General features: G+C 41.3%; 1 protein-coding gene across 6 annotated transcripts in view; it reads right to left on the bottom strand.

Moving 5' to 3' along the window:
* Positions 1-24,068, bottom strand: part of dnm3a (dynamin 3a) — a 32,149-nt gene continuing 8,081 nt past the window's right edge. Inside the window, exons 6-21 of one of the 6 annotated variants that reach the window (XM_047374037.1) lie at positions 22,038-22,198; positions 21,817-21,959; positions 21,593-21,728; positions 21,366-21,433; positions 21,146-21,284; positions 19,659-19,745; positions 19,479-19,549; positions 19,340-19,400; positions 18,591-18,617; positions 16,643-16,756; positions 10,198-10,307; positions 6,264-6,375; positions 5,224-5,382; positions 4,732-4,955; positions 1,539-1,697; positions 1-332 (exon numbers count right to left, since the gene is read on the bottom strand). In XM_047374037.1, coding sequence (XP_047229993.1) covers positions 299-332; positions 1,539-1,697; positions 4,732-4,955; positions 5,224-5,382; positions 6,264-6,375; positions 10,198-10,307; positions 16,643-16,756; positions 18,591-18,617; positions 19,340-19,400; positions 19,479-19,549; positions 19,659-19,745; positions 21,146-21,284; positions 21,366-21,433; positions 21,593-21,728; positions 21,817-21,959; positions 22,038-22,198 — 1,805 coding nt within the window. In that variant the 3' untranslated portion in view covers positions 1-298. Of the gene's footprint in view, positions 333-1,538; positions 1,698-4,731; positions 4,956-5,223; positions 5,383-6,010; positions 6,076-6,263; positions 6,376-10,197; positions 10,308-10,878; positions 11,271-16,642; positions 16,757-18,590; positions 18,618-19,339; positions 19,401-19,478; positions 19,550-19,658; positions 19,746-21,145; positions 21,285-21,365; positions 21,434-21,592; positions 21,729-21,816; positions 21,960-22,037; positions 22,199-24,068 lie in introns of those variants that run through there. The other 5 variants (XM_047374039.1, XM_047374038.1, XR_007039513.1 and 2 more) reach the window with 5 other exon arrangements.

Below are 24,068 nucleotides of genomic sequence, written 5' to 3'. Positions count from 1 at the left end.
TGAAAGCAATTCATTTGTATTCTTCTGTAGCAGAATAATTTCAAGCATATTTTAATACAATACATAGTTCAGGCACTTGAGAGAAATCATGAGACAGCCGCACACATTCCAGCTTTTTATGGCCAGACATATACAAAACAGGCTCGGGACGGAGTGAATTTTGCAGACACCAGTTCCCAAAGGAGAGGGAGAGAAGCCCAGAAAAGTGCTTCAGCTGGATTATACATCATGCAGGTCACGGGCGTTTGGTAGTGGTCAACGAGAGCTGAAGGATAGAGTAGAGCTCCATGGAGCTGAACTATTTCACACCTGGGATTGCTGGGGGTTGCCTCCTGGAGAGAAGGTCAGATACAATATATTACTGTAGGGTTGGCAATAATCATTAGCACAACGTCTCCTTAATAAACATGCTAACCATTTGAGGACAACGATTTGGGCCAACTATTTTTGGCCCAAGCACTTTCTGTGCATACAGTGCCTGGTAAAGTATTAAGACCCCTTGAACCTTTTCCAGATTTTGTCAGGTTATATCCAGATTTGACAGTACATTATTTGCATTCTATACGAGAGGCCGACATTAAATAACCATTACTGTGAACTAGTCGGAAAAGGATATTTGTTTTTCTTTTTTGTTCAAATAAAAGCTGAAAAGCTCATCATGCATGTGTATTCAGGACCCTTTACTCTGATACCACTTAATAAAAGCAAGTGCCTTCAAAAGTCACCCAATACATAAATAGAGTCCACCGGTGTATTTTAATGTACATATAAATACAGCTGCTGTGCCTCAGAGGTTTGGTAGAGTCAACATGCGCTCAAAGGATATGAATACTTTTGTAAGACATGGTACATTTATTTACCCATAATTCCACATTTTGGTTGGAAAATTTATGCCCATTTGCCCTGGCTAATGAATGTTACAATGCTGAGGATAAAGAGAAAAATAATAGTAGATGTACAGAAATACGGTACTGTGTAGGGAATCTTAAAAAGAGGGTAGTTTTAGACTGCAAGCGGCAAAAGAAAGAGCGAGTGCAAGAAAGAACCATTGGAGAGCACAGAGGAAATGAGGCAGAGAGAAAAAGAAGAGCCACGCCAAAAGCAGGGGAGGAACCAGCATGAAGAAATGAAGAAAAAGTACGAGAAAAAGGCATATGGGGAAAAGGAAAAATAATTGTTACTGCATGAGGGGAAACTCTGAAAAGCCATAAAACAAATGCATGCTTAGAGAAAAGGGGAAAAGGGGGGATGAATGACTGATGTAAAGATGAAAACTTGACAAAGAACTGAGCCTGTTGTTTCTGGCTCTGGTAGAAAGCTGCAAGAAGAAAAGTCCTGTCTACAGAGGCTGTTGGGAATGGGAATATGAGAAACACATTTTCCAGCAGACCCCCACCCAGCTCAAATATCAGCTCTCTACCCCTGTGCGTCTGCAGAGAAACTGGTGATTGTGTACGTGTGAGGGCCTAAATACCCAGACCTTTTAAGAACTTCAAGTTTCTATGATTCAAAAAGTAAGGTGATGATTTCTCTGTCACCTTGGCACACTGGTTCTGACACGGTTATGTTGACCGGTGAGCTGCTGAAAGCCATCAGAGGAAGAGTTGGGTCCAGTGGGAGATACACGAGGGACAGGCGGAGCATTGGCTCGAATCACCGACCTGCCATCGGTTGCTGAGTTTTTACGATGTCTTGAGCTGGATGGAGAAGAGAACCTTAAATAACAGGACTTACTGTAGCTTACACCCCCTGAACAACCGTATCCATGTATATACGGTGGCTCTCAAAACTGTACACACCCTGTTAACATGCCAGGCTTTTGTGATGTGAAAACCAAAACTAGGATAAACCCTTTCAATCTTTTCCCCCCAAATAACGTGGAACTAATCCTTTATAATTCAGCTGAAATACAACCAGGTCGGCGAAGAGGGAAAAAACATCAGTAATAAGCTGGTTGTGTAAGTGTTCACACCCTAACTAACATTCAGGCTTCTTTCAGTCTAACAGCATGATGACCTGCAGATATGGGCTTAAATCCATCAGATTGTCAGGAAATATTTTGTCCACAGCCGTCTTTATGTGAGTTTCTGTTGAATTTAGTTCTGGACTCAGGCTAGAATATTCCCAAACCCTTCAGTTTCTTTCTCTCATGAAGTCATTCTTTAGTTCATCTGGATATACAGGTCCTTCTCAAAATATTAGCATATTGTGATAAAGTTCATTATTTTCCATAATGTAATGATGAAAATTTAACATTCATATATTTTAGATTCATTGCACACTAACTGAAATATTTCAGGTCTTTTATTGTCTTAATACGGATGATTTTGGCATACAGCTCATGAAAACCCAAAATTCCTATCTCACAAAATTAGCATATTTCATCCGACCAATAAAAGAAAAGTGTTTTTAATACAAAAAACGTCAACCTTCAAATAATCATGTACAGTTATGCACTCAATACTTGGTCGGGAATCCTTTTGCAGAAATGACTGCTTCAATGCGGCGTGGCATGGAGGCAATCAGCCTGTGGCACTGCTGAGGTCTTATGGAGGCCCAGGATGCTTCGATAGCGGCCTTTAGCTCATCCAGAGTGTTGGGTTTTGAGTCTCTCAACGTTCTCTTCACAATATCCCACAGATTCTCTATGGGGTTCAGGTCAGGAGAGTTGGCAGGCCAATTGAGCACAGTGATACCATGGTCAGTAAACCATTTACCAGTGGTTTTGGCACTGTGAGCAGGTGCCAGGTCGTGCTGAAAAATGAAATCTTCATCTCCATAAAGCTTTTCAGCAGATGGAAGCATGAAGTGCTCCAAAATCTCCTGATAGCTAGCTGCATTGAACCTGCCCTTGATAAAACACAGTGGACCAACACCAGCAGCTGACACGGCACCCCAGACCATCACTGACTGTGGATCCTTGACACTGGACTTCTGGCATTTTGGCATTTCCTTCTCCCCAGTCTTCCTCCAGACTCTGGCACCTTGATTTCCGAATGACATGCAGAATTTGCTTTAATCCGAAAAAAGTACTTTGGACCACTGAGCAACAGTCCAGTGCTGCTTCTTTGTAGCCCAGGTCTGGGGAATGCGGCACCTGTAGCCCATTTCCTGCACACGCCTGTGCACGGTGGCTCTGGATGTTTCTACTCCAGACTCAGTCCACTGCTTCCGCAGGTCCCCCAAGGTCTGGAATCGGCCCTTCTCCACAATCTTCCTCAGGGTCCGGTCACCTCTTCTCGTTGTGCAGCGTTTTCTGCCACACTTTTTCCTTCCCACAGACTTCCCACTGAGGTGCCTTGATACAGCACTCTGGGAACAGCCTATTCGTTCAGAATGTCTTTCTGTGTCTTACCCTCTTGCTTGAGGGTGTCAATAGTGGCCTTCTGGACAGCAGTCAGGTCGGCAGTCTTACCCATAATTGGGGTTTTGAGTGATGAACCAGGCTGGAAGTTTTAAAGGCCTCAGGAATCTTTTGCAGGTGTTTAGAGTTAACTTGTTGATTCAGATAATTAGGTTCATAGCTCGTTTAGAGACCCTTTTAATGATATGCTAATTTTGTGAGATAGGAATTTTGGGTTTTCATGAGCTGTATGCCACAATCATCCGTATTAAGACAATAAAAGACCTGAAATATTTCAGTTAGTGTGCAATGAATCTAAAATATACGAATGTTAAATTTTCATCATGACATTATGGAAAATAATGAACTTTATCACAATATGCTAATATTTTGAGAAGGACCTGTATGCTTGAACTCACTGCAACACTGACAAATAAAACCCCTCTTCATCTTCAGCATTCAAGCCAGGTTGTTGGAACTTTTTATTATTTCATCCAATTTCATCTATATAATTATCTGCAAAAAGTAACCCCAGATTATGATGCTACTACCACCGTATTTTACTGTGGGTATAGTGTTTTTTTAGTTAGAGCTGTGTTGTTTATCTACCAAACTTCAGAGAACTGCGGCATAAACGTTCAGCTTTGTTTTAATCAGATCAAAGCACATTTTCCTACAAGGTTTTGGCAGATTTTAGCCAGGCCTGGACATTTTTTTTGGAAGAAAATAATTCCGTCTTTCAACCCTACTCCTTAATCCAGAAACATGGAGAAAGCAGGAGATTGTTGCCACATGTAGACCAAGACCAGTACTTATTTGGAAATGTCTACAGGTATTTCAGTGTTGCTGTAGACCTCTTGGCAGCCTCTCTGGCCAGTTTATGTCTCGATTTTACAAATGTGAATGTTTTAAATTGTCCCCGTTGTTCCTCATTTTCTCCAGTCAGTGGTGGCTGTCTTCTCAGTGCCGTTGTGTATATATGATAAGGTAAAATCTTCTGTACCCTTCTCCTGACTGATTCCTTTAAGCCTTTGTTATGTCTCTGCGGACTATGGCTTTAGCTAAAGGATGCAAATGAGCAAATGTCAGAACATTCCTACTTGGACAGCTGAAAATTATGTCAGGATAATCAGATTCCCTAAAGCTGCATTCAAGAAAAGTGAATGCTAAAACTCTAACAAAAGCTGCTTCACCAAAGTGATAGTTTAGAAGTGTGCATACATATGGAATAAGATTATTGCAACATTTCTTTCTCAAATATATTATTTTGTTTTTCAATTGAGTTGTGCAGAAAGTAGTTATCAAAGTTTCATTTTTTTACTTTACAAAACCCTGGCATTTTAACAGGGGTGTCTACACTGAATGCATCAGACTGTGCATGTTTGTACCTTAGGTGCTGTATCCAGGAAGAGTCTACGGGTGGAGGAAGTGGGGTGGTGAAGGTAGAAGAGGAGATCTCTCCGATGACAGTGAGCGCCTCCTTCAGGGCAGAGTGTTTACGGAGCACTTCCTCACGGAGCTGCTTCTGCTCTGGTGACTCATCCATCAGAGCTGAGCATTCCCCCAGAGCGTAGAGCTGCGCCAGGAGCTCAGAGCTAATGAACTCCTTCACCTGCACACAGGGCCCGGACACTGATGTGAAGAGCGTAACTGAGGATCCAAGCGATACCGCACTCACAAGCAAGATTCGGACTTTTCATTCTAAAATTCGATCCACTTTTCTGTCTATGTTAACTTTATTTATGTGCATATGTTTTTTTAAGTGAGAATGCATGCATGTTTGACAAAAAAAAAAAAAGTTTGAGAAAAATGTTTTAATAGACTTCAGGGTTGAATGTACAAATAACAAATGCTCTATCAGTGTGACCTAAATAGCTTACACTATTTATCATGAGGTGCATCAAGGTCTTTGGCATCAGATCCCTCATGGTCTTATAGATGATGCTCATGTAGGAGTCAACCAGGTTTCGGATGGTCTCCACCTGTCTCTCCAGCTGAGGATCTGTAATGGGTTGAGCTCCATTTTCCTGCCCATCTACCTGGGGAACATACAGATAAATTAGGACACACCGGACTGTACAGCACAAACAGAGCTCACAATTTTAAATAACAATGTTTTGCTGACAGGACACCTGTAACCTGTAACTCTATGCGTTACATTAACGCTCAGCTTGGACTCCTGCTTACTTGCACTGCTTTACTTGCACAATGATCACCTGCACTGTTGTATTGCTCTTGCATCTTATACTGCTCTATATTTACTCTCACTCACTTAAAACTGTGCACTTATATTTATATTATATTGTAGATATGTTTGTACTGTTTAATTTGTACTGTATTGCACCGACTACGCCAAAACAAATTCCTTGTATGTCCAAAAACGTACTTGGCAATAAAGCTTTTCTGATTCTGATTCTGATTCTGATATAGTGTAAAGCAATCCAGGGATAAAGTTACTCATTAGCTTGTATGCAGGACAATATCCTGTCATGTATATAGTCAAGAAGAAACACAATTGACAGAAAAAGAACAGGAGACTAGAATGGAGGGAACATAAAAGAAGGAGGAAGAAGAAGAAAGAAAAACATTGAACTGGTAAGGGATGGAGCTGCTGATTTAAAACAGACTAGAACACACATACACACATATTGCAGTGACATCACTGACCAAGAATGCGGCCTAAAGAGCCAACGACAGAGCGGGATGGAAGGGGTGGAGGGCTCACTTTTTCACTTTGGCAAATGGGGGGAGAAAAGGGGGAGCATGGAGAGAGAGGGTTACGGGGTTATTCTTTGGGTTTAAGGTTAGCAAAGGCAATGGGTGCATGGGACACAAAGGTACGGTGCATGCAGGTGGTGCCCTGTGCATTAAAGGTCAGGCTTTGATTTATTTAGGCTAAATCAGGGGTTAAAGTACTGACTGTGATTTTCTCAGGGTAGACTCCAGCCCGCAGCAGAGATGCCTTCCAGCTGTCCAGCTCCTCCTGAGAGTTACAGGCCAACTCCAAGCATTTGTAATCCTTGTACACGTTTCTGCAATTTATTATAACAATTTTAGAGATGAAAAATACACAGAGATATTTCAAAATTCCTAAGAAACGTATACAGTGCCTTTTAAAATCATTAATGCCAATCTTTTTTGTTTACTTTCAGTCATGTTCCAACAAAAAACCGATATATATTTATCTGGACTTAACATTTAATGCACTGTTGTGTAGCTGAAGGAGAATAGGGGTTTCACATTTTTTTTTACAAATAACAATCAGAAAAGTCTGGCGTGAGTTTGGTTTCAGCCTCCTTTACTGTGATTCCCATAAATACATTCCAGCACAACCTTTCGCCCTAGAATTCACCTAATAAGTAAATAGAGTCCATCTGTGTATAATGTACTCTGTGTATAAATCCAGCTGTTCTGTGAAGACCTCAGAGGTTTGCTAGAGAACAACAGGGAACAAACAGCACCATGAAGACCAAGGAACACAGCAGACAGGCCTAGAAGGAAGTTGTGGTGAGTTTAAAGCAGGGTTAGTTTATAAAAGAATATCCCAGGATTTGAAAATTTCACAGAGGATTATTCAGTTCATAGCATGAAAATAAAAAGAAGATGGCCCAACTGCAAACCTGCCAAGACATGGCCATCCACCTGTAATTACAGGTTGGGCAAGCAGAGCATTTATCAATGAAGAAGCCATGAGGCTCATGGTAACTGGCAGAGCTTCAGAGATCCACAGCTCAGGAGGGAGAATGTGTTGATGGGGCAATTGTTACTGGTGCACTCCACACACCTGCCTTTGTGAAAGCTATTGTTGAAAGATGGTCATAAGAAGTCCAATTTTCAGTTTACCACAAGCCATGATGGGGACACAGCAAACATGTGGAAAACACGCTCTGCTCAGTTGACCAAAAGGCAACGTTTTGGCCAACAAGCAAAAGACTGTGTGGCAGAACACAAACATTGCACATTAATTACATCATCCCCATTGTGAAACATAGAGGTGGCAGCTTCATGATGTGGGACTGCTTTTCTTCAGCAGAGACAGGGAAGCTGGTCTGAGTTGATGGGAAGATGAATGGAGCTAAATGCAGGAAATCCTGGAGAAAAAAAACAGTTCGAGACTCCATGAGACTTGAGGTTCATCTTCCAGCAAGACAACCTAAACATCCAGCCAGAGCTACAACAGAATGATTTAAATCAAAGCATATTCCTGTGTTAGAATGGCTTCATCAAAACACAGGTTTAAATCCAATCTTTGGGAATCTTTAGCAAGATCTGAACATTAGTGTTCACAAACGCACTTCATCCACTCTGACTGAGCTTCAGCCATTTGCAAAGTAGAACGGGTACATTCGTTTAGATTGCTAAGCTGTTAGAGACATACCCCTAAAGACTTGTAGCTGTAATTGCAGGGAAACATGGTCCTATCTTGCATTGATTCAAGGGGGCCGATTACTGAAAAGGCACTTTTAATCTGACAAATGAGCCTCATCGAAACGCATATTCTAATTTACTGAGATGTACCTGTAGTCAATCAACATGACAGCTACTTCCTGGGTTACACTGTAAATGTCACCAGAACATCTACACCCCATAATTCAGCATGCATTAAAGAAGACTGTTATAAAGATTGTTCTCTACACTAATCAGTTTACATCAATAAGTAAGAAAAGCTATTATTCAGTCATTCCAAACATATTATTTAAACAAAATACAGAACAATGTTTACAACCAATTTAATTTACTGCGTGAGAACTTGTTAAAGTCGGACTCATCTCCCCTGTGTTCCTTTTAAATGACTGGGTACACTATAATGATTACTGCTGCATGATCGTTCTCTGTAACCTAAAACTGGGTCAGCCATAGGAACATCAGTTTCTTGTTAAAAAAACAAGCAAAAAACATTTCGGTAGTTGGGCTGCATTCAGCAGAATTACATGAAATATTCTCTACAATCAAAACGAATGCACAAGAAGACAAAGATAAGCATTTTACAGCAAACTAGGCATGGTTCAGGATGAGACTTTCACAGTATGAAAAGCCTGAGTAAAAATACCACAGTTTTACCATCAGTGTAGTTACACAAAAAATAATAAAATGTTGTTTTTATTTAACAAAGAAAAGTATAAATTATTCCTGCTCCTGTTAAAAAAATATAGCTAATTTATTGTTGCTGTTATTATAACAATATCTATGACATTTATTCATACTATTACTCTTTCTGTGACGTCTCATTACAACAACTATAAACCCTGGGAATGGATCATGTGAAACTTTTTCAGTTTTTTTTGTGATACTGTATCGTTTTAAAAGCCTTGATATACCTCAATACCAGTGACAGGCCCTAATGGAAACATTCAAGAACAGTCCTAAGGAGTTTTATTAAATTCAGTCCCAATAAAGTGCCTGACAACCTTAGCTGTTATTACCATCATCTACCTTCTCACATTTGGTGCTCATCTTCCACTTAATCTTTGCTCTTAAGTATCACACCCACTTTAGTCCACATTACCATCTCTGTGCAGTGGCTGTGGAGCCACCATGGTAAAGTAAGATACAACTTCAGGCTCTAGAGTGGGCTGTGGCCCATCTGTTGAACATTTTTCTTTAATTGGCCAGTTGTTTTGTTGTTCCCTTCTCACATTCGTAACATGCACCAATTAACCTCAAATATGTGAAACCTTTGTGTAAAAAACAACACGAATAAAGAGGAGAAACTGAGAAGACTGTACCAAAAGAGAGTTATATATGAAAGAGCAGGAAATAGGTTTTCAGGTTGTGGGCTTATAACTGGTCTATAATGGGTGAGGCTAATATGTCAGGGTGTGGCGGCCAATGGACAGGGAGTTGGGCCAACCATGACAATAATGAAGTGCCATTACGCTACAATAAAAACACCAACATCTGTACACAGCAGTGAGCTTACACTGTAAATGTTCTCTAGTCTGATTTATAACATGCATCCTGATTTTGCTCTTGTTCTCTTTGCAGGCCTCAGCTCAGCTCAAAAGCACTGGGCGTTTGTTTTTTCCACTCATCTTTGAGAATTGCTGCAGAGCCGCAACCGCCTGAGATTTGAAGTTTCCTGAGGTTTTTGATTACTGTCACGCAGGGACAAAGCAACTGCTATGTCTGACAGACGTGTGTGTGTGGGGCGGGGTGGGTGGGGGTGGGTGGGGGGGCACAGGACAGACTTTGACACATTCCTGGCTGATGGCTCTGAAACTCTCTCCCTCCTTCTTTCTTCTCTCTGCTCTTCCAATTCTTTTCTCTCCCTCCTTTTTGTGGTGGGTCGACCAATTCTTTCCAAACATAAGCAGCCTCATCTGTGATCCAAGCTTTCTGGCTTTGATTAGCTGCTTAATGAGCCTGCCGTCGGTATGCTGTGGTCCACAGGCACACTCTTTGCAAAGACATATACACAAACTGCCGCAGGCACCTTCAACCCTGGGTTTTGTGTCCGAATCCAGCACAGAACAGAATTATAAACAAAGCCCATATGCTTTGGTATAATCAGCCAGGCTTTGGGTCAGCTCCAGCTCCTAAACACTGTTGTTCTCATTTCTCAATTGCTTTCACTTTGTCTCCCTGTTTCACACACATAAACTCTGCCTTCAACAGCCTGGGACATACTCCAGTACCCAAATGGATATACTATTTCAAGTGGCACAGCTGAATGAAAGAGGGTTAGTGAAAGGGCAATTTACCGCTCTAACATCGCCTCCTTTTCCTTCCCTGACACTGTCCACCCTCATAAAATATCACCAAAACGTTGAACAAGCAGATGACATGAGCAGCACTCCCATTTCTTACTCAGACGCTAACTCACCAAAAAAACACAGACACACACGTACACAAACCTTAACTCCGTGTTGAAGATAGCAAAAACAAATTTGCTGGACATGAAGCCCTTTTCCACATCTCTGAGCTTTAAGTTGTCCAGAGGAAGCATGTACTTCTTCTCCTTCTCCTGGAAAAGAGTGTGGGGAGATAAAAATTTGACAGAAACATGCCGTGTAAAATATGACATCACAGAAAGGCAACATTAATGTTGATAACAAGAAACAAGAGACTGGGGGTCAAAGATAAAAAGTTGTCTGGTAGTAAATACCCCCCATCCCCACCTTAAAGAGAGAAGGGCCAGGAGACTGGAGGGCAAGGAGAGGGGAGTAGGACTTGCTGACTACCGTATTAGTAGAGCATCTCGATTATAAAATTGTTCTTTCCCAGCATGCTGTCATGTTACAACCACAAACTTCACACATGTTTTATTGGGATTTTATGTGATAGATGTTTTATTGTTGTTATTGATGTTTTTTGTTGGGATAGACCAACACAAAATTGTCCTAAATTGTGAATCACAGGAAAATTACACTTTAGGTGTAGGTTTTCAAAATTCTGAAAAGAATCTGAAAAGTGTGGTGTGCATTTATATGGAGCCCCTTTTACTCTGATACCCCTAAATAAAATCCAGTGCAGAAGTTACCTAATTAGTAAAACGAGCCCACCTATATATGGGGCGATGGTGGTAGGGCTTTGTCCTGTAACCGGTTGGTTCCGTCTCTGTCGTTGTGTCTTTGGGAAAGACAGTTTACTCGCTTTGCCTGCTGATGGTGGTCAGAGGGTTCAGTGGCACCAATTTGTATGGCAGCCCCGTTTCTGTCAGTCTGCCCCAGGGCAGCCATGGCTACAATGTAGTCTATCACTGTCAGTGTGTGAATGGGTGGATGACTGATTGTAGTGTAGAGCGTCTAAGGATCCTCTGACTTGATAAAGCGCTATACAAGTGCAGACCATTTATCAATTATAATTTAATCTTAGTTGAAAGTCCAGCTGTTCAGTGAAGATCTCGGAGGTAGTGAACAAACAGCATCGTCTCTTTCTCTTCTCATCCGGGTCACTCACTGTTTGATCTGTTACCTTCAGTCAGACGCTACAGATTAATTAAAGAAAGGACAAGCAGATTCAACAATAGTTTCTATCAACAGCAATATTTAAACTCAAAACCGCCCGATTGTAAATGGAGATGCAATAATGAGAATGTGCAATCAGTATGAATGTGTGCTTCTATTTTTCTTTTTTAAACAAATTATTTCTTCCTCATGCACTGACCAAATAGCTTCTTTCCCCGTTTCATTGTACTTGTGACAATGACAGTAAGAGATATTCTGATTCTGTGAAGACCAAGGAACATGCCAGAAAAGTCTGGATGAAAGTTAATTTAAAGTAGGGTTAGATTGTAAAACAATATACAAAGCTTGGAACATCTTATTGAGCGTTGTTCAAGCCATTCTCTAAAAATGGTGCAAAAGTGTGGCACAACTGCAAACCCATGATGACATTAACATCCACATAACCTGATAGTCCAGGCTAGAAGAGCACTAATCAAAGAAGCAGCCAAGAGACTGATAGCAACTCTGGAGGAGCTGCAGGAATTTACAGAGCAGGTGGGAGAGTCGATTGACAGGACAATTATTAGTCTTGCAACTCTTAATGGACGAGCTGTAAAAAGAAATGTATTGTTGAAAGACAGCTGCAGGCAAAAATGTGGAAGAAGGAGCTCTGGTTAGAAGTAACCAAAATTTTACTTTTTGGCCTACATGCAAAACATGACGTTTGACATGAAACTAGTGTACAAATGATCCCCACTGTAACACATGGTGGAGGGAGCATCATGCTGTGGGGATACCTTTTTTCAAACAGGGTGGGGGGAATTGGTCTGAGTCAATGGACAGAACTAAATACAGGGCAATTCTGCAAGAAAAACTGTTAGAGGTTGCAAAAGATTTTAAATTTAGGCAGAAATTCCCTTTGCAATTGGATAGTGACCATGAACTTACAACCAGTGCTGGTTCAGATCAAGACATAATCATTTAGTACCATGATTAATCATGTTAGAGTCCAGGTCTACATATAACTGAGAATCCGTGGAAGGATTTGAAAACTGATGTTCAGAGATACTCTGCATGTATTTCGTAAAGAACAATGGACCAAAAAAGACTCTAGATGTGCAAAACTGGCAGAGACATACCCCAAAAACCCTGAAGCTATAATTCCAAGTGGTTTTACAAAGTATTGACTTTTTGTGGACTGAAAACAAATGGGTCGCACGCCTTCTCAGATTTTTGTTATTAAAACGCTTTGAAATCCATGTGTCATTTTTCTTCCACACAAATTTAAAGAAAAAGTGGTAAGCATACATTTCAAGGCATTGAATATGAGATAATGCTTCTGACACTCAGTTCTCACAGGGAAAAGAGAGACAACATAAACACCAGTGAAAAGGGGCAAAGAGATGCCCGTAACTTTAGGAAATTCTACATTGAGACTCCTGAATGGCAGAAAACAGCTAAAGGAGTGGAGAAGCCGGTGTGAGGAGAACCAGACGGTATGGAGGCAGAGTATGATGTAGAAGTGAAGTGGGGAGGGAAGCAATGAGGGGAGGACAAAAAAAGCAAGAAAGATGCCGGGCCCACATGTGAAAGTCATTACTCAGGACTAAAGCTCTAACACAACATTTCTCCTGAAATGCAGCCCTCCCCCCTCATCTTTCTTCCCCAGCTCCTCTGAGTAACCTTGGAGAAGAGGCCTTCCAGAAAGACTAGTCATTGGAGCAGCCATAGATGTTGTAAAGAAAATGATGGCATTCATAGAAAGTTGGGTTCTCAGAGGATCTGCTAACAATCCTGGGTGCTCTGTGAGTAAAGATGTGCAAATGTGTGGAATGAGATTTGACACTACATTTAGGTCTTCCCTCTCTAAGTGCTCCCCTGAACCCTATGACTCTCTTCCTTGTCTCCCCTTTCCTTTTTTCCAAAGAGGCCCACTTCCTGTAACAGACATTGAAAAAAATGACAGAACGCAATTGGCGCTCATACAGCAACATCTGGGATCGCTTTGGGGAGAGGGGAGGGGACTGGAGTGAGTATAGGGTGCTCTGATGGGGTAGAAGTAGAAAGTATAGATGTAAAAAGAGAAGAGGAGGAAGCATGTGGAATGACAGAGTGATAGAGAGAAGTGAATCTTACTAAAGTAGACAGGGAAACTTTGAGGAACATGGAAAGCAGAGGAGGCAGTGAAGATGAAAAGGCGAGAAAATCCAGACGACTGCAAAGTTGATTCCCCATGGGTTACATCAACCCATATATGGCTGCTAAGTTCCTCCCTAACTCTCTCTCCTTCTCTCACTCCCCTTATTTCCTTATGCTTTCCCAGAGTGAACAGGCAGATCTCTGGCTGAATGAGCGAATGTGCCACGTCAAGACTGGATACTAAGCTAGGACATAGTCCTGCGGACAGGCGGCCTGAGATATACCGACATCTGTGCGGGATAGACACCCATAGGAGTGGATGTCTGATACATGTGAAGACCTCTTGCCCCCTCGACCTGGCATCCAGGCCGCATAGCGGGAAAAACAACTGAATAATAGAGGAAACTTTTTGCCAACTCGTCCTCTGCTTCTGGCGGGAGAGCTAGTAGACGGCCATTGACGGAAGAGGCGAGGCCGGAGAGAAGAGAAAACGAGAAAGGGGTCCTGCTCCGTCATCCCAGTGTTCAGACTACCTGTTCAGGATCTTTCTGGTGTACAGTAGTCTGCACATTGGTTAGACTGTGCATGGAAGAACATCAGCAGCCTAGACATCAGCAGCATCTGCTTGCAAAGACAGCATGACAACTAGCATGTCGTCTTTGCTCACGCAAATGTCTGGTCTAGCATTGTCTCGTTATTTCTTGCTTAAAAAAGTTGTGGAAATATTTTTAACTGTGTTAAGTCTTAACATCTTTATTTTTTAATACAGAGAAATAAACTCGACATCAAGACAAGTAAAATCAGTTTTGTAGATTTTGCAACTGTCGTCTGTAAAACTGGAGAAATGTTTATGAAAGAGAGTATTGGCTACAGTAGGAGAATGCATCACTTAAAGAGACCACTACTGTCATCATTTCTTAGTATTGAGTGTAAACTTCAAGTACTGAGATTGTAAGGTATCTTTTCAGTTTGGCTAAGTGTTTTTTTTTTTTTTTTTTTATTTGGGTTTCTGGATGTGCATCTGGGTTGCAATAGAACAGCTCTTAATCACATCTTTTATTTGTAGGTTATGCAGGAATTTACAGTATGTTTCTGCATGTATGTGTGGTACTCATCCTTAGTGGTATCAGGCTGGTTGCGAAGTACTGTGCATTTGAGCTGTGGTGTTTGAAGCTCTCTACCCGTCTGACTGAAACTAATGGATTGGTGATATCGAACAGGCCTCTCACCATCACACTCACACACACAGAGGAGTGCATCTAGACTGAGTGTATATAGGCATGAGCTATTTGTTTTTCTTCAGGATGCCTGGTGGAGCCCTGGCAGCGAAAGGGGTGCAGGAATGTGTGGCTGCTCAGTGTGCTGTTGAGTTTAAACTCTGAACTATTATTCTAGACCCTCGGTTTGAGGGCAAAGCAGGGCACAACATGCATAGAAAGCAGATGCAATGCAGAGCTGCATTTGTTTAGGCTTGGATACTTGTAATTAGCTGGTAGAAGGATGGTGAGTGGATGGGAGATGGGAGATGATGTATTTGCTGTGGAGAAGTAGAGAAGAGAAAAAGTGGGGTCGGGGGGGAGGGGGATTGGGGGGTCAGAAAAGGGAGGTCTGCAGTATAGAAACAGCCATGTGGGATTTCTCTGGGCAGATCTTGGACGCCGGTGTTTGGACAAAGCTTCAGATTTTCCAGGCAGGAATGTGCACAGTCCCAGAGAGACTGCCAACTGCAAAGATGTTGGTGTGTGTGGAGGGGGTGGGTGGTGGGGGTTAGGGGGTGAGGCAGAGTAAAGGAGAAGTAAAAGACAACAGAGGCACAAGAAAAGAGAGAATAAAAGAAGACAGCAGTCAAAGAAAAGTGAAATGTCTGTGGAGGGTGATATACGAAGGCGGGATCAGCAGATCTACTGTGATAACACGCATGACTAAGAATGTAATCAGGCCTTCCAAGAACAAACAGCTGACAAACTTCAAAACAGGGAGGGGATGCAAGCATTGACCACTAACTACTCCTGCAGTGCCAAAATCCATTGATGCAAAGTAGACGTAGATTGTAGCGAATCCTTCACGTCCCACTGAGATTTGCAAGAAGCAAGATATTGTTGATTCATGTGACTAAAAGGGAATTGGTGCGCTTATATTATTTCTTGTATTCTGTACAATATGCATGCCTGGGGCTGTGTCTGGAATGCTAGCAATCCAGTGTTTATCTGAGAAGTGACCGTGTGTATGTCTGAGTGAGAGTATATTTTTCTCTGCAATTATTTGCGACTTTGTTTACATCAGAGCCAACATGTGTTCTGTATGCTGTGTACACAACTCAGGACATTCAGTATGTATGTGTGTGTGTGTGTTTCTTAGTTTGGCTTGGGGCAGCTCCAGCTGTGTCAAAGTGAGCCACTCCAAATGCCTGAACTCCCAGAAGAGGAAGAAAAGGAGGAGTAAGGGGGAATGAGTGAGGGGGAAGCAGGAGGAAGAGGGGGAAGCGGGGGTTGTGAGAGGAATGAATGGGAGAAATGGTCTGGGTCAGTTGCAGGTCCAGGTGGCAGCAGAGAAAAAGCAACAGTTAGCTGCACAGAGAAAAGAGCTTCAAGATGCTCTTTCAATTTTGCAAGTAATGCAGTTACAGTTTTTCAATGAAAAATTGTACCCCATGATTGGCTGTTTAACATGGTTTTCAAAGTATTTAACCACAGTATATGTAAAAGCATTGAATGTAAAGGTCCAACAAACTAAAAAATTTGCAATTTGCTTAAGAGTAAAGTGCAATTTTATTAGCTTTATCATAATTCTTCCCATCTTCATGGTTTTCAACTAGAATCTGAATGTTTACAGGCACTCTCAAAAGCTGTTATGCATTTCTCCTGTTATTATATATTTAGACCTTTCTCCTGTTTTCTGATCTGCATCCCAATGCTCAGGCCATCCCTCTTCCAGTGACATCAGCAGTGACCGGATGAGACTGTTGTGGTGTGTCTGCCTGTCTACACTTGCTGTGCAGACCTTCTGCTCCTGTACAGCAGGCACAGACAGGCAGACAGATGGCAGCCCCACTGACATCAGAACGACTGAACCACCTCCTCAAATAAAAAGATGGGGGCTTTATTCAGGCTGTGATTACAACTGCCTATCTGGCTAATTCTCAGTCTTAACCACCTAAACACACTGTTTCAAGCTGTCGTGTTTTATTAAACTTCGGGTGAACTGACTGGACTGCTGTGTTTTGGTTTTACTATTTTGATTTAGAGCTAATTTAATGAACATATTTGGTTCTTACCTTTCCATCTTTGTACCAGGACAGGCTTTCTGTAGAGAGGATGAACCAAAACTCCTTTGCTCCACCTTTCATTATGCCAATGTTACTGATGGTCAGCCAGCCCTTCTGTATGACCTGCAAAACAACCAAGAACAGGCAGATGACATAAAACAATGACAACACCATATAACAGTTGACAGGTTTGGTTTGTAGGGCCTATTGACACTCATACCACATGTTGGTAACAACCTAGGTAATTGATACATAAAAAGAAATCAACAAAATATTCAGTAAAATATGTGTAATGAAGTGGAATGACACAGAGAAACGGTATGAAAAACTACTGAAAATTACAGAAAGCAAAGCAAAAAGCATAGAAAGAATTCCTTCCTCATATCAGCTCAAATTAATATAAGCTGGTTACATTCTAATTGAGGGCCTATAAAAAATGTTTCTTATTACCAATGTATCAAACAAGAAACATGTCATGATTTCCACATTTCTGAGAGAAAAAAACAATATAATTAAAATAGCTGTCAAGATAGAGGCTTCTGGTAAAGAGCTTCATTAAGTCCTGGACATCTTCCATTAAAACACTATTGCACTTAACCACAATAACCTTTACATCCACTCACTGCACAAGACTCCATTGCAGAAGAAAAAGTAAGTTGAAGCCTGCTAGAGAACATTTAGAAAAGCCAATGAAATACAGATGAGACCTAAACTGAACTTTTTGGATGTCTCTGCACATCACCCCAACAACACCATACAACAGTCAGGTTTGGAGGCGGGGATATTATGGTGTGGGACTGAAGACTTCATATATTTAAAGAAAGGATGGGTTTATGGAAATCTACTGAGACATTTTTAATAAGAATTTGAAGATGAAACCACTGTGGACAGTGAGTCCAACCACACAGCCAATGAGGCTTCCAAATGGTTTCAGCAGAAGAAAATAAAGCCGCTACAATGGCCTAGTCAATCACCAAACTTGAGTTCAAATGTAAACCTCAAAATGAAATGAACTCCAGGGTGCATAGAAAACAACCCTGGATCCTTTCACAACTGAACAGAGTTTGGGAAGAACGGGCCTAACTGACACCTGAGAAATGTACTGTATGTGACTAGTTTCTTGATACAGGAGACATCTTGAAGTTGTCTTTTCCAAAATAGGCTTTTCAACTAAATATTTCATAATTGCAGTAAGTGTGTTTCATACTAATATCCAGTTTAATTGATCATTATTACAAATAACTGAGTGGGTGGAATAATTAGTAAAATCATTTTGATTTCTTTGTGTGTGTGTATTACGTGGGTTGTTCCAACATCTGGTCTGTATTTCATGTCATTGGGCCTGTCAGAAATAAATTTACTTTGAAAACCACTAACATCTTTAATACTTATTTTCTCCACTGAGACAAAGAGAATAGACCTTGCTGATAAGAAAAAATAAACAGTAAAACAGTTTATACTTGAGTGGAAAAAAGAAGCCTGTGCAAATTAGTCAGTTCTAAGATCACAATTGCACAATGCCCAGAATATTTTACCAACAGTTGGGTTTTAGCAATCAAAGAAAATGATTGATAAACAGGTAAAGACTTTGCAACAAGCAAAGACAAAAGTGTACCAGCATATCTGGAAAAAAACAGACAATGCACTGTAGAGGAAAGGTGTGCCATGAGTAAAAGCAGAGAAAATACGACATGATGCCATGCTATGACACATACATCCTGCAAATAGGAAAACCTTTAATAACACCTGGACATATTTTGAAAATAAGAGAAGAATAACACATGCATATTGTTATGCTAGGGCAGTGTAGGTACTGTAACTAAGCAAAAGGTGAAAAGGTAATAGAAGGTCCAATAGAAGCAGCATGCTGACCCGAAGCCCCTTACGCCCGAATCTGGCACATAAACCTATAACAGAAGTAGCGGCGGTGAAAAAAACAAAAGGATTTGTCTCCTACTATTCGATTTGAGCGAGAAGCCACACCCTGTAGAAAAGCAGAAGATAAATTACCACCATTAATGTTAAGTTTTAAGGAGGATTTCTCATAGATGCCGATTCTTTCTAAACTAACTACTAGAAAAGCTCTGTGACAGATTGTGTGAGAAAGAGCGTGATGTTCTCTTTTATCTTCCCTAGGCCGTAGTTACAATCTGCTGCTGCTGTTGAACAAATACTGTCAGCCTCGTACATCAAGGTTCCTGATGCAAGGCATGAGAAATGTGTTTTCAATTATTCCTGCTTTTGCACAAATGTGTTACGCATAAATCAAAACAGACTGTGACAAAAATGACTTGATTTCTGGGAAAAGCCAAAAACAATTATGGTTGCATTGCAGGACCCAACAAAGCAGCTAGCTCACACAAAACAAGTTTATTTGAAGCCACCAGAGCCGAACAAGACCCATTAATGAATGACTTACTACACAATGATATAACTTTAAAAGTTAAAGGTTAAATGCATCCAATTTTACACTAAAATAATGTAATTTTACAGAATTTAAGTGGTATAGTTCCATTGGAAATCCCTTAAACTGAACACAGTTTTGTAACTGTGTCAAGAACACTACATTGTAAAAAATATGTGTGAACTAATAGGCTGGATGATCAGACAAAAGGACAATCTGCCATGAAGTCCTCTCATCTGCGTCTTTATTTCTTTGATATGCAGTAAATAACAGGAAAGGAACATATCTGTTATAATCCTCACCTGGTTCCTTGCGATCTGTGCTGAAGAGTTCATATTACTTTGGTTGTTTAAATGCTGGAAGCTAAGAGGAATAAATAGCACATATTTTTACTGCTTGTTTCAGTTTCTATTTCACTAGAATACAAATTCAGTCACTCACTTAGTGAAGCCAATAAAGTCTTCATGTTTGGTGTTTATGTAGGCAAGCTGGATGTCAATAAGCAACAAGACCTAAACAGAGCAGACATTAATCAGAGAAATGGGCCGTTATACATTTTGTTTTTTTAGCTAAATTACCTAAAATACTTTTCTTTGCACTGTGTAAATGTGTGTGAACAACCTGCTCTCTGCATTTATTTTCCTGCTCTCGAATTTCAGTGATAATAATCCTCTCGGTCTCTTCTCGCAGTTGGGGAAAGGTGCTGAGCTGTGCGGGGAAAAACAGAGAGGAAATCGCATGCGGGGCGGCTTTGACACCACGTAAATATACAACAAATGCAGGCTACACATGTACAGTGCCTTCCAAAAATATTCATACCCCTTTAACACCGCTACATCATTTTTATTGTTACAACTGTAAACTCCAGTGTAATTTATGTGGATTTTACGTGATAGTTTAAACCAAAGTAGGACATGCATTTGTGTTCAATCTCCCTGAGTCAATACTCTGTAGAGCCACCTTTTTTTTTATCTTATCGTCTTTCCGGGTACACTTTACTGGCTTTCCACCATTCTTCTTCGCAAAGTAACTAAAAAAAGAGAAGATGCTAACATAACAGATTCTCATTTGGATTTAGGTATAAACTTTGACTGGGCCGGTCCAATGAATCAATATGCATTGAAAACACTTCATGTATCTCTGGCTGTATGTTTAGGTTGTCCTCCTGGAAGTTGAACTTCCGTCTCAGTCTCAACTCTTTTGGAGCATCTAACAGGTTTTATCCCAGGATTGCTCTGTATTTTGCTCCATCCAACTTCCAATAATCTCTGATCAGCTGTTCTGTCCCTGGTATCCCAGGAACATACCATTGCTGCCATCGTGTCTTACTGCAGCCGTGGTATGTTCTGGGTTAAGTCTAGTGTTTTTGTCCACACATAAAGTTTTGCAAGCAAGCCAAAATGTTTAATTTTGGTCTCATGACCAGACCAGAGAACCTTCTTCCACACGGTTGCTGTGTCACCTAAATGGTTTCTGGAAACCTTTAAGCTGGATTTCTTATGACTTTCTTTCAACAATGGCTTTCTTCCTGCCTCTCTTCCATGAAGGTCAGATTTGTGGATCACAGGCCTGATAATGGTCCTGTCAAAAGATTCTTCCACCTTAGCTGTGAATCTCTGCAGCTCCTTCAGAGTAACAATAGTCCTCTTGACTACTTCGCTCTGCTTGTCTGGATTATCTGTTTAGGAAGATAGCCATGTCTCGGTAGGTTTGCAGTTGTGCAATACTGTTTCCATTTTTGGAAAATGAATTGAACAGTAAGAGAAAATTTGAATTATTTTTATTTATTTATTACATAACTACTTTTAACATTTACACAACTTATCATTAAACTGTCTGCTGTGTTCCTTTCTCATCCTGATACTGTTCTTTTACAGACCTCTGAGGGTTTTACAGAAAAGCTGGACTTAAGTCACACAAGGTTGGATTTGATTTATTAATTAGGTGACCCTTTAAGGCAATTGGTTGGACTGGATTTCTTTTTAGGGGTATCAGAGTAAAAGAGGGCTGAACACAAATACCTACCACACTTTTCAGATTTTAATTTTGTAAAAAGAGAAAGAGTACAATGGGTGTGAATACATTTGCGAGGTTCTGTGTTTTCATACCTTGCCAATGCACTGGTACACAGTCGTAATCAGTTCCTGACTGACCATGTCAATGAATTTAATACACGGCCCTTTAAGACTTGATATCTGTTTCTTTACTATGGCTTGAAATGCCATATCAGGTGTAAACAAGCCTGTCCTGTGGAGGAAAAATCTATTATATTTTGGAACAGAAAACTACAAATGAGTAAACGGGGCTGCTCTAAACTCTGTACTGCACCTGACTCCATGTATGTTTCGGATAGCATAGTTGATCTCCTGGCGGAGCTTCCTCTCATCAAACCCAGTCTTGGTACATGCAAGGTGAGGCGGTTACAAGGAGCATTACAGTTAAAAGTTACAGCTACTGATGGTCAGAAAATATTAAAGAACAGTTTTATTCTTCTATGCCAAGTACATTACAATCATGGAGCTAAAACACAAGCCTTTCAACTGAAACCCACATACCTTGATCAGTTCATTGGGAAAGCGCTCGTGAAAGATTTTATTGATCCTAGCCCCTCCTGAGAGATTCCCTGTGTCTACTTTGTCACCAGACCCTTCGATCAGTTTCTCAAAGTCAACAGCCAAGCGCTGAACTAACCTAGAGGACAGAAACGCACAGCACTGGACACCCACATACACACATACATTAAAAATGTACATGGGCACAAACACAGAGAGTGACTGACTGTAGCAGTGTCTTGGTCCTGCGCACAACATTGTCTGGACTGAATTTCCTGTATTCGTCAGCCTCTTTATTCAAAGCAAGAAGCTGGCTTTGTAGGTGGGTGCGAAAGGCTGGCAGGGCATCCCGGATGTGATTTGTCAGTTGCTGCAAACAAATACTGTCAACATTTATACATAACGTGTTTGTATTTCTAAAGTGAGCAAGCTGTAACCTGACTGTAACCTGGTTAAGTATTCTTTGTAAATATGGGGTCCCCATGCGTTCAGCAATGTGTTTGTAAGCTGGATGGGATAGAAAGAAGTTTCCCTCTGACTCCAGAGCTGCCATGATGTCCTTTTTCCCATCAATGTCCTTCTGGCTGCGGTTCACAACCCCTATGTAACCTGGGGAGGAAGAGGTAAAACACAAATAATGAGCCGCTGGTCACTGTAGATTAAACTGATAATATAGTGCTTCACATTACTTGGACTTCTTTACAACTTGACACACTACATCCACAAACGTTCAGGGATGTGATGGTGTTTTGATGTGACAAACCAAGACAAAGTATATTTTATAGCATTTTTTATAAACGAAATATATATATATATATACAGGGGTTGGACAATGAAAGTGAAACACCTGTCATTTTAGTGTGGGAGGTTTCATGGCTAAATTGGACCAGCCTGGTAGCCAGTCTTCATTGATTGCACATTGCACCAGTAAGAGCAGAATGTGAAGGTTCAATTAGCAGGGTTAGAGCACAGTTTTGCTCTAACATTGAAATGCACACAACATTATGGGTGACATACCAGAGTTCAAAAGAGGTCAAATTGTTGGTGCACGTCTTGCTGGCGCATCTGTGACCAAGACAGCAAGTCTTTGTGATGTATCAAGAGCCACGGTATCCAGGGTAATGTCAGCATACCACCAAGAAGGATGAACCACATCCAACAGGATTAACTGTGGACGCAAGAGGAAGCTGTCTGAAAGGGATGTTCGGGTGCTAACCCGGATTGTATCCAAAAAACATAAAACCACGGCTGCCCAAATCACGGCAGAATTAAATGTGCACCTCAACTCTCCTGTTTCCACCAGAACTGTCCGTCGGGAGCTCCACAGGGTCAATATACACGGCCGGGCTGGTATAGCCAAGCCTTTGGTAACTCATGCCAATGCCAAACGTCGGTTTCAATGGTGCAAGGAGCGCAAATCTTGGGCTGTGGACAATGTGAAACATGTATTGTTCTCTGATCAATCCACCTTTACTGTTTTCCTCACATCCGGGAGAGTTACGATGTGGAGAAGCCCCAAAGAAGCGTACCACCCAGACTGTTGCATGCCCAGAGTGAAGCATGGCGGTGGATCAGTGATGGTTTGGGCTGCCATATCATGGCATTCCCTTGGCCCAATACTTGTGCTAGATGGGCGCATCACTGCCAAGGACTACCGAACCATTCTTGAGGACCATGTGCATCCAGTGGTTCAAACATTGTATCCTGAAGGTGGTGCTGTGTATCAGGATGACAATGCACCAATACACACAGCAAGACTGGTGAAAGATTGGTTTGATGAATATGAAAGTGAAGTTGAACATCTCCCATGGCCTGCACAGTCACCAGATCTAAATATTATTGAGCCACTTTGGGGTGTTTTGGAGGAGCGAGTCAGGAAATGTTTTCCTCCACCAGTATCACGTAGTGACCTGGCCACTATCCTGCAAGAAGAATGGCTTAAAATCCCTCTGACCATTGTGCAGGACTTGTATATGTCATCCCCAAGATGAATTGACGCTGTATTGGCCGCAAAAGGAGGCCCTACACCATACTAATAAATTATTGTGGTCTAAAACCAGGTGTTTCCGTTTCATTGTCCAACCCCTGTATATATACACTCACCAGCCACTTTATTAGGTACACCTTGCTAGTACTGGGTTGGACCCCTTTTGCCTTCAGAACTGCCTTAATCCTTCGTGGCATTGATTCAACAAGGTACTGGAAACATTCCTCAGAGAGTTTGTTCCATATTGACATGATGGCATCACACAGATGCTGCAGATTTGAGTACAGTGAACTCATTGTCATGTTCAAGAAACCAGAAATCGATTTTTATGACATGGCGCGTTATCCTGCTGGAAGTAACCATCAGAAGATGGGTACACTGTGGTCATAAAGGGATGGACATGGTCAGCAACAATACTCAGGTAGGCTGTGGACACGATGCTCAATAGGTACTAAAGGGTTTCAAAGTGTGCCAAGAAAATATCCCCTACAC

This window comes from Girardinichthys multiradiatus, chromosome 9 (assembly GCF_021462225.1).
Source record: "Girardinichthys multiradiatus isolate DD_20200921_A chromosome 9, DD_fGirMul_XY1, whole genome shotgun sequence".
NCBI lineage: Eukaryota > Metazoa > Chordata > Actinopteri > Cyprinodontiformes > Goodeidae > Girardinichthys > Girardinichthys multiradiatus.
The sequence above is the reverse complement of the archived record's forward strand: the minus strand, read 5'-3'. Positions and strand labels throughout refer to the sequence as shown.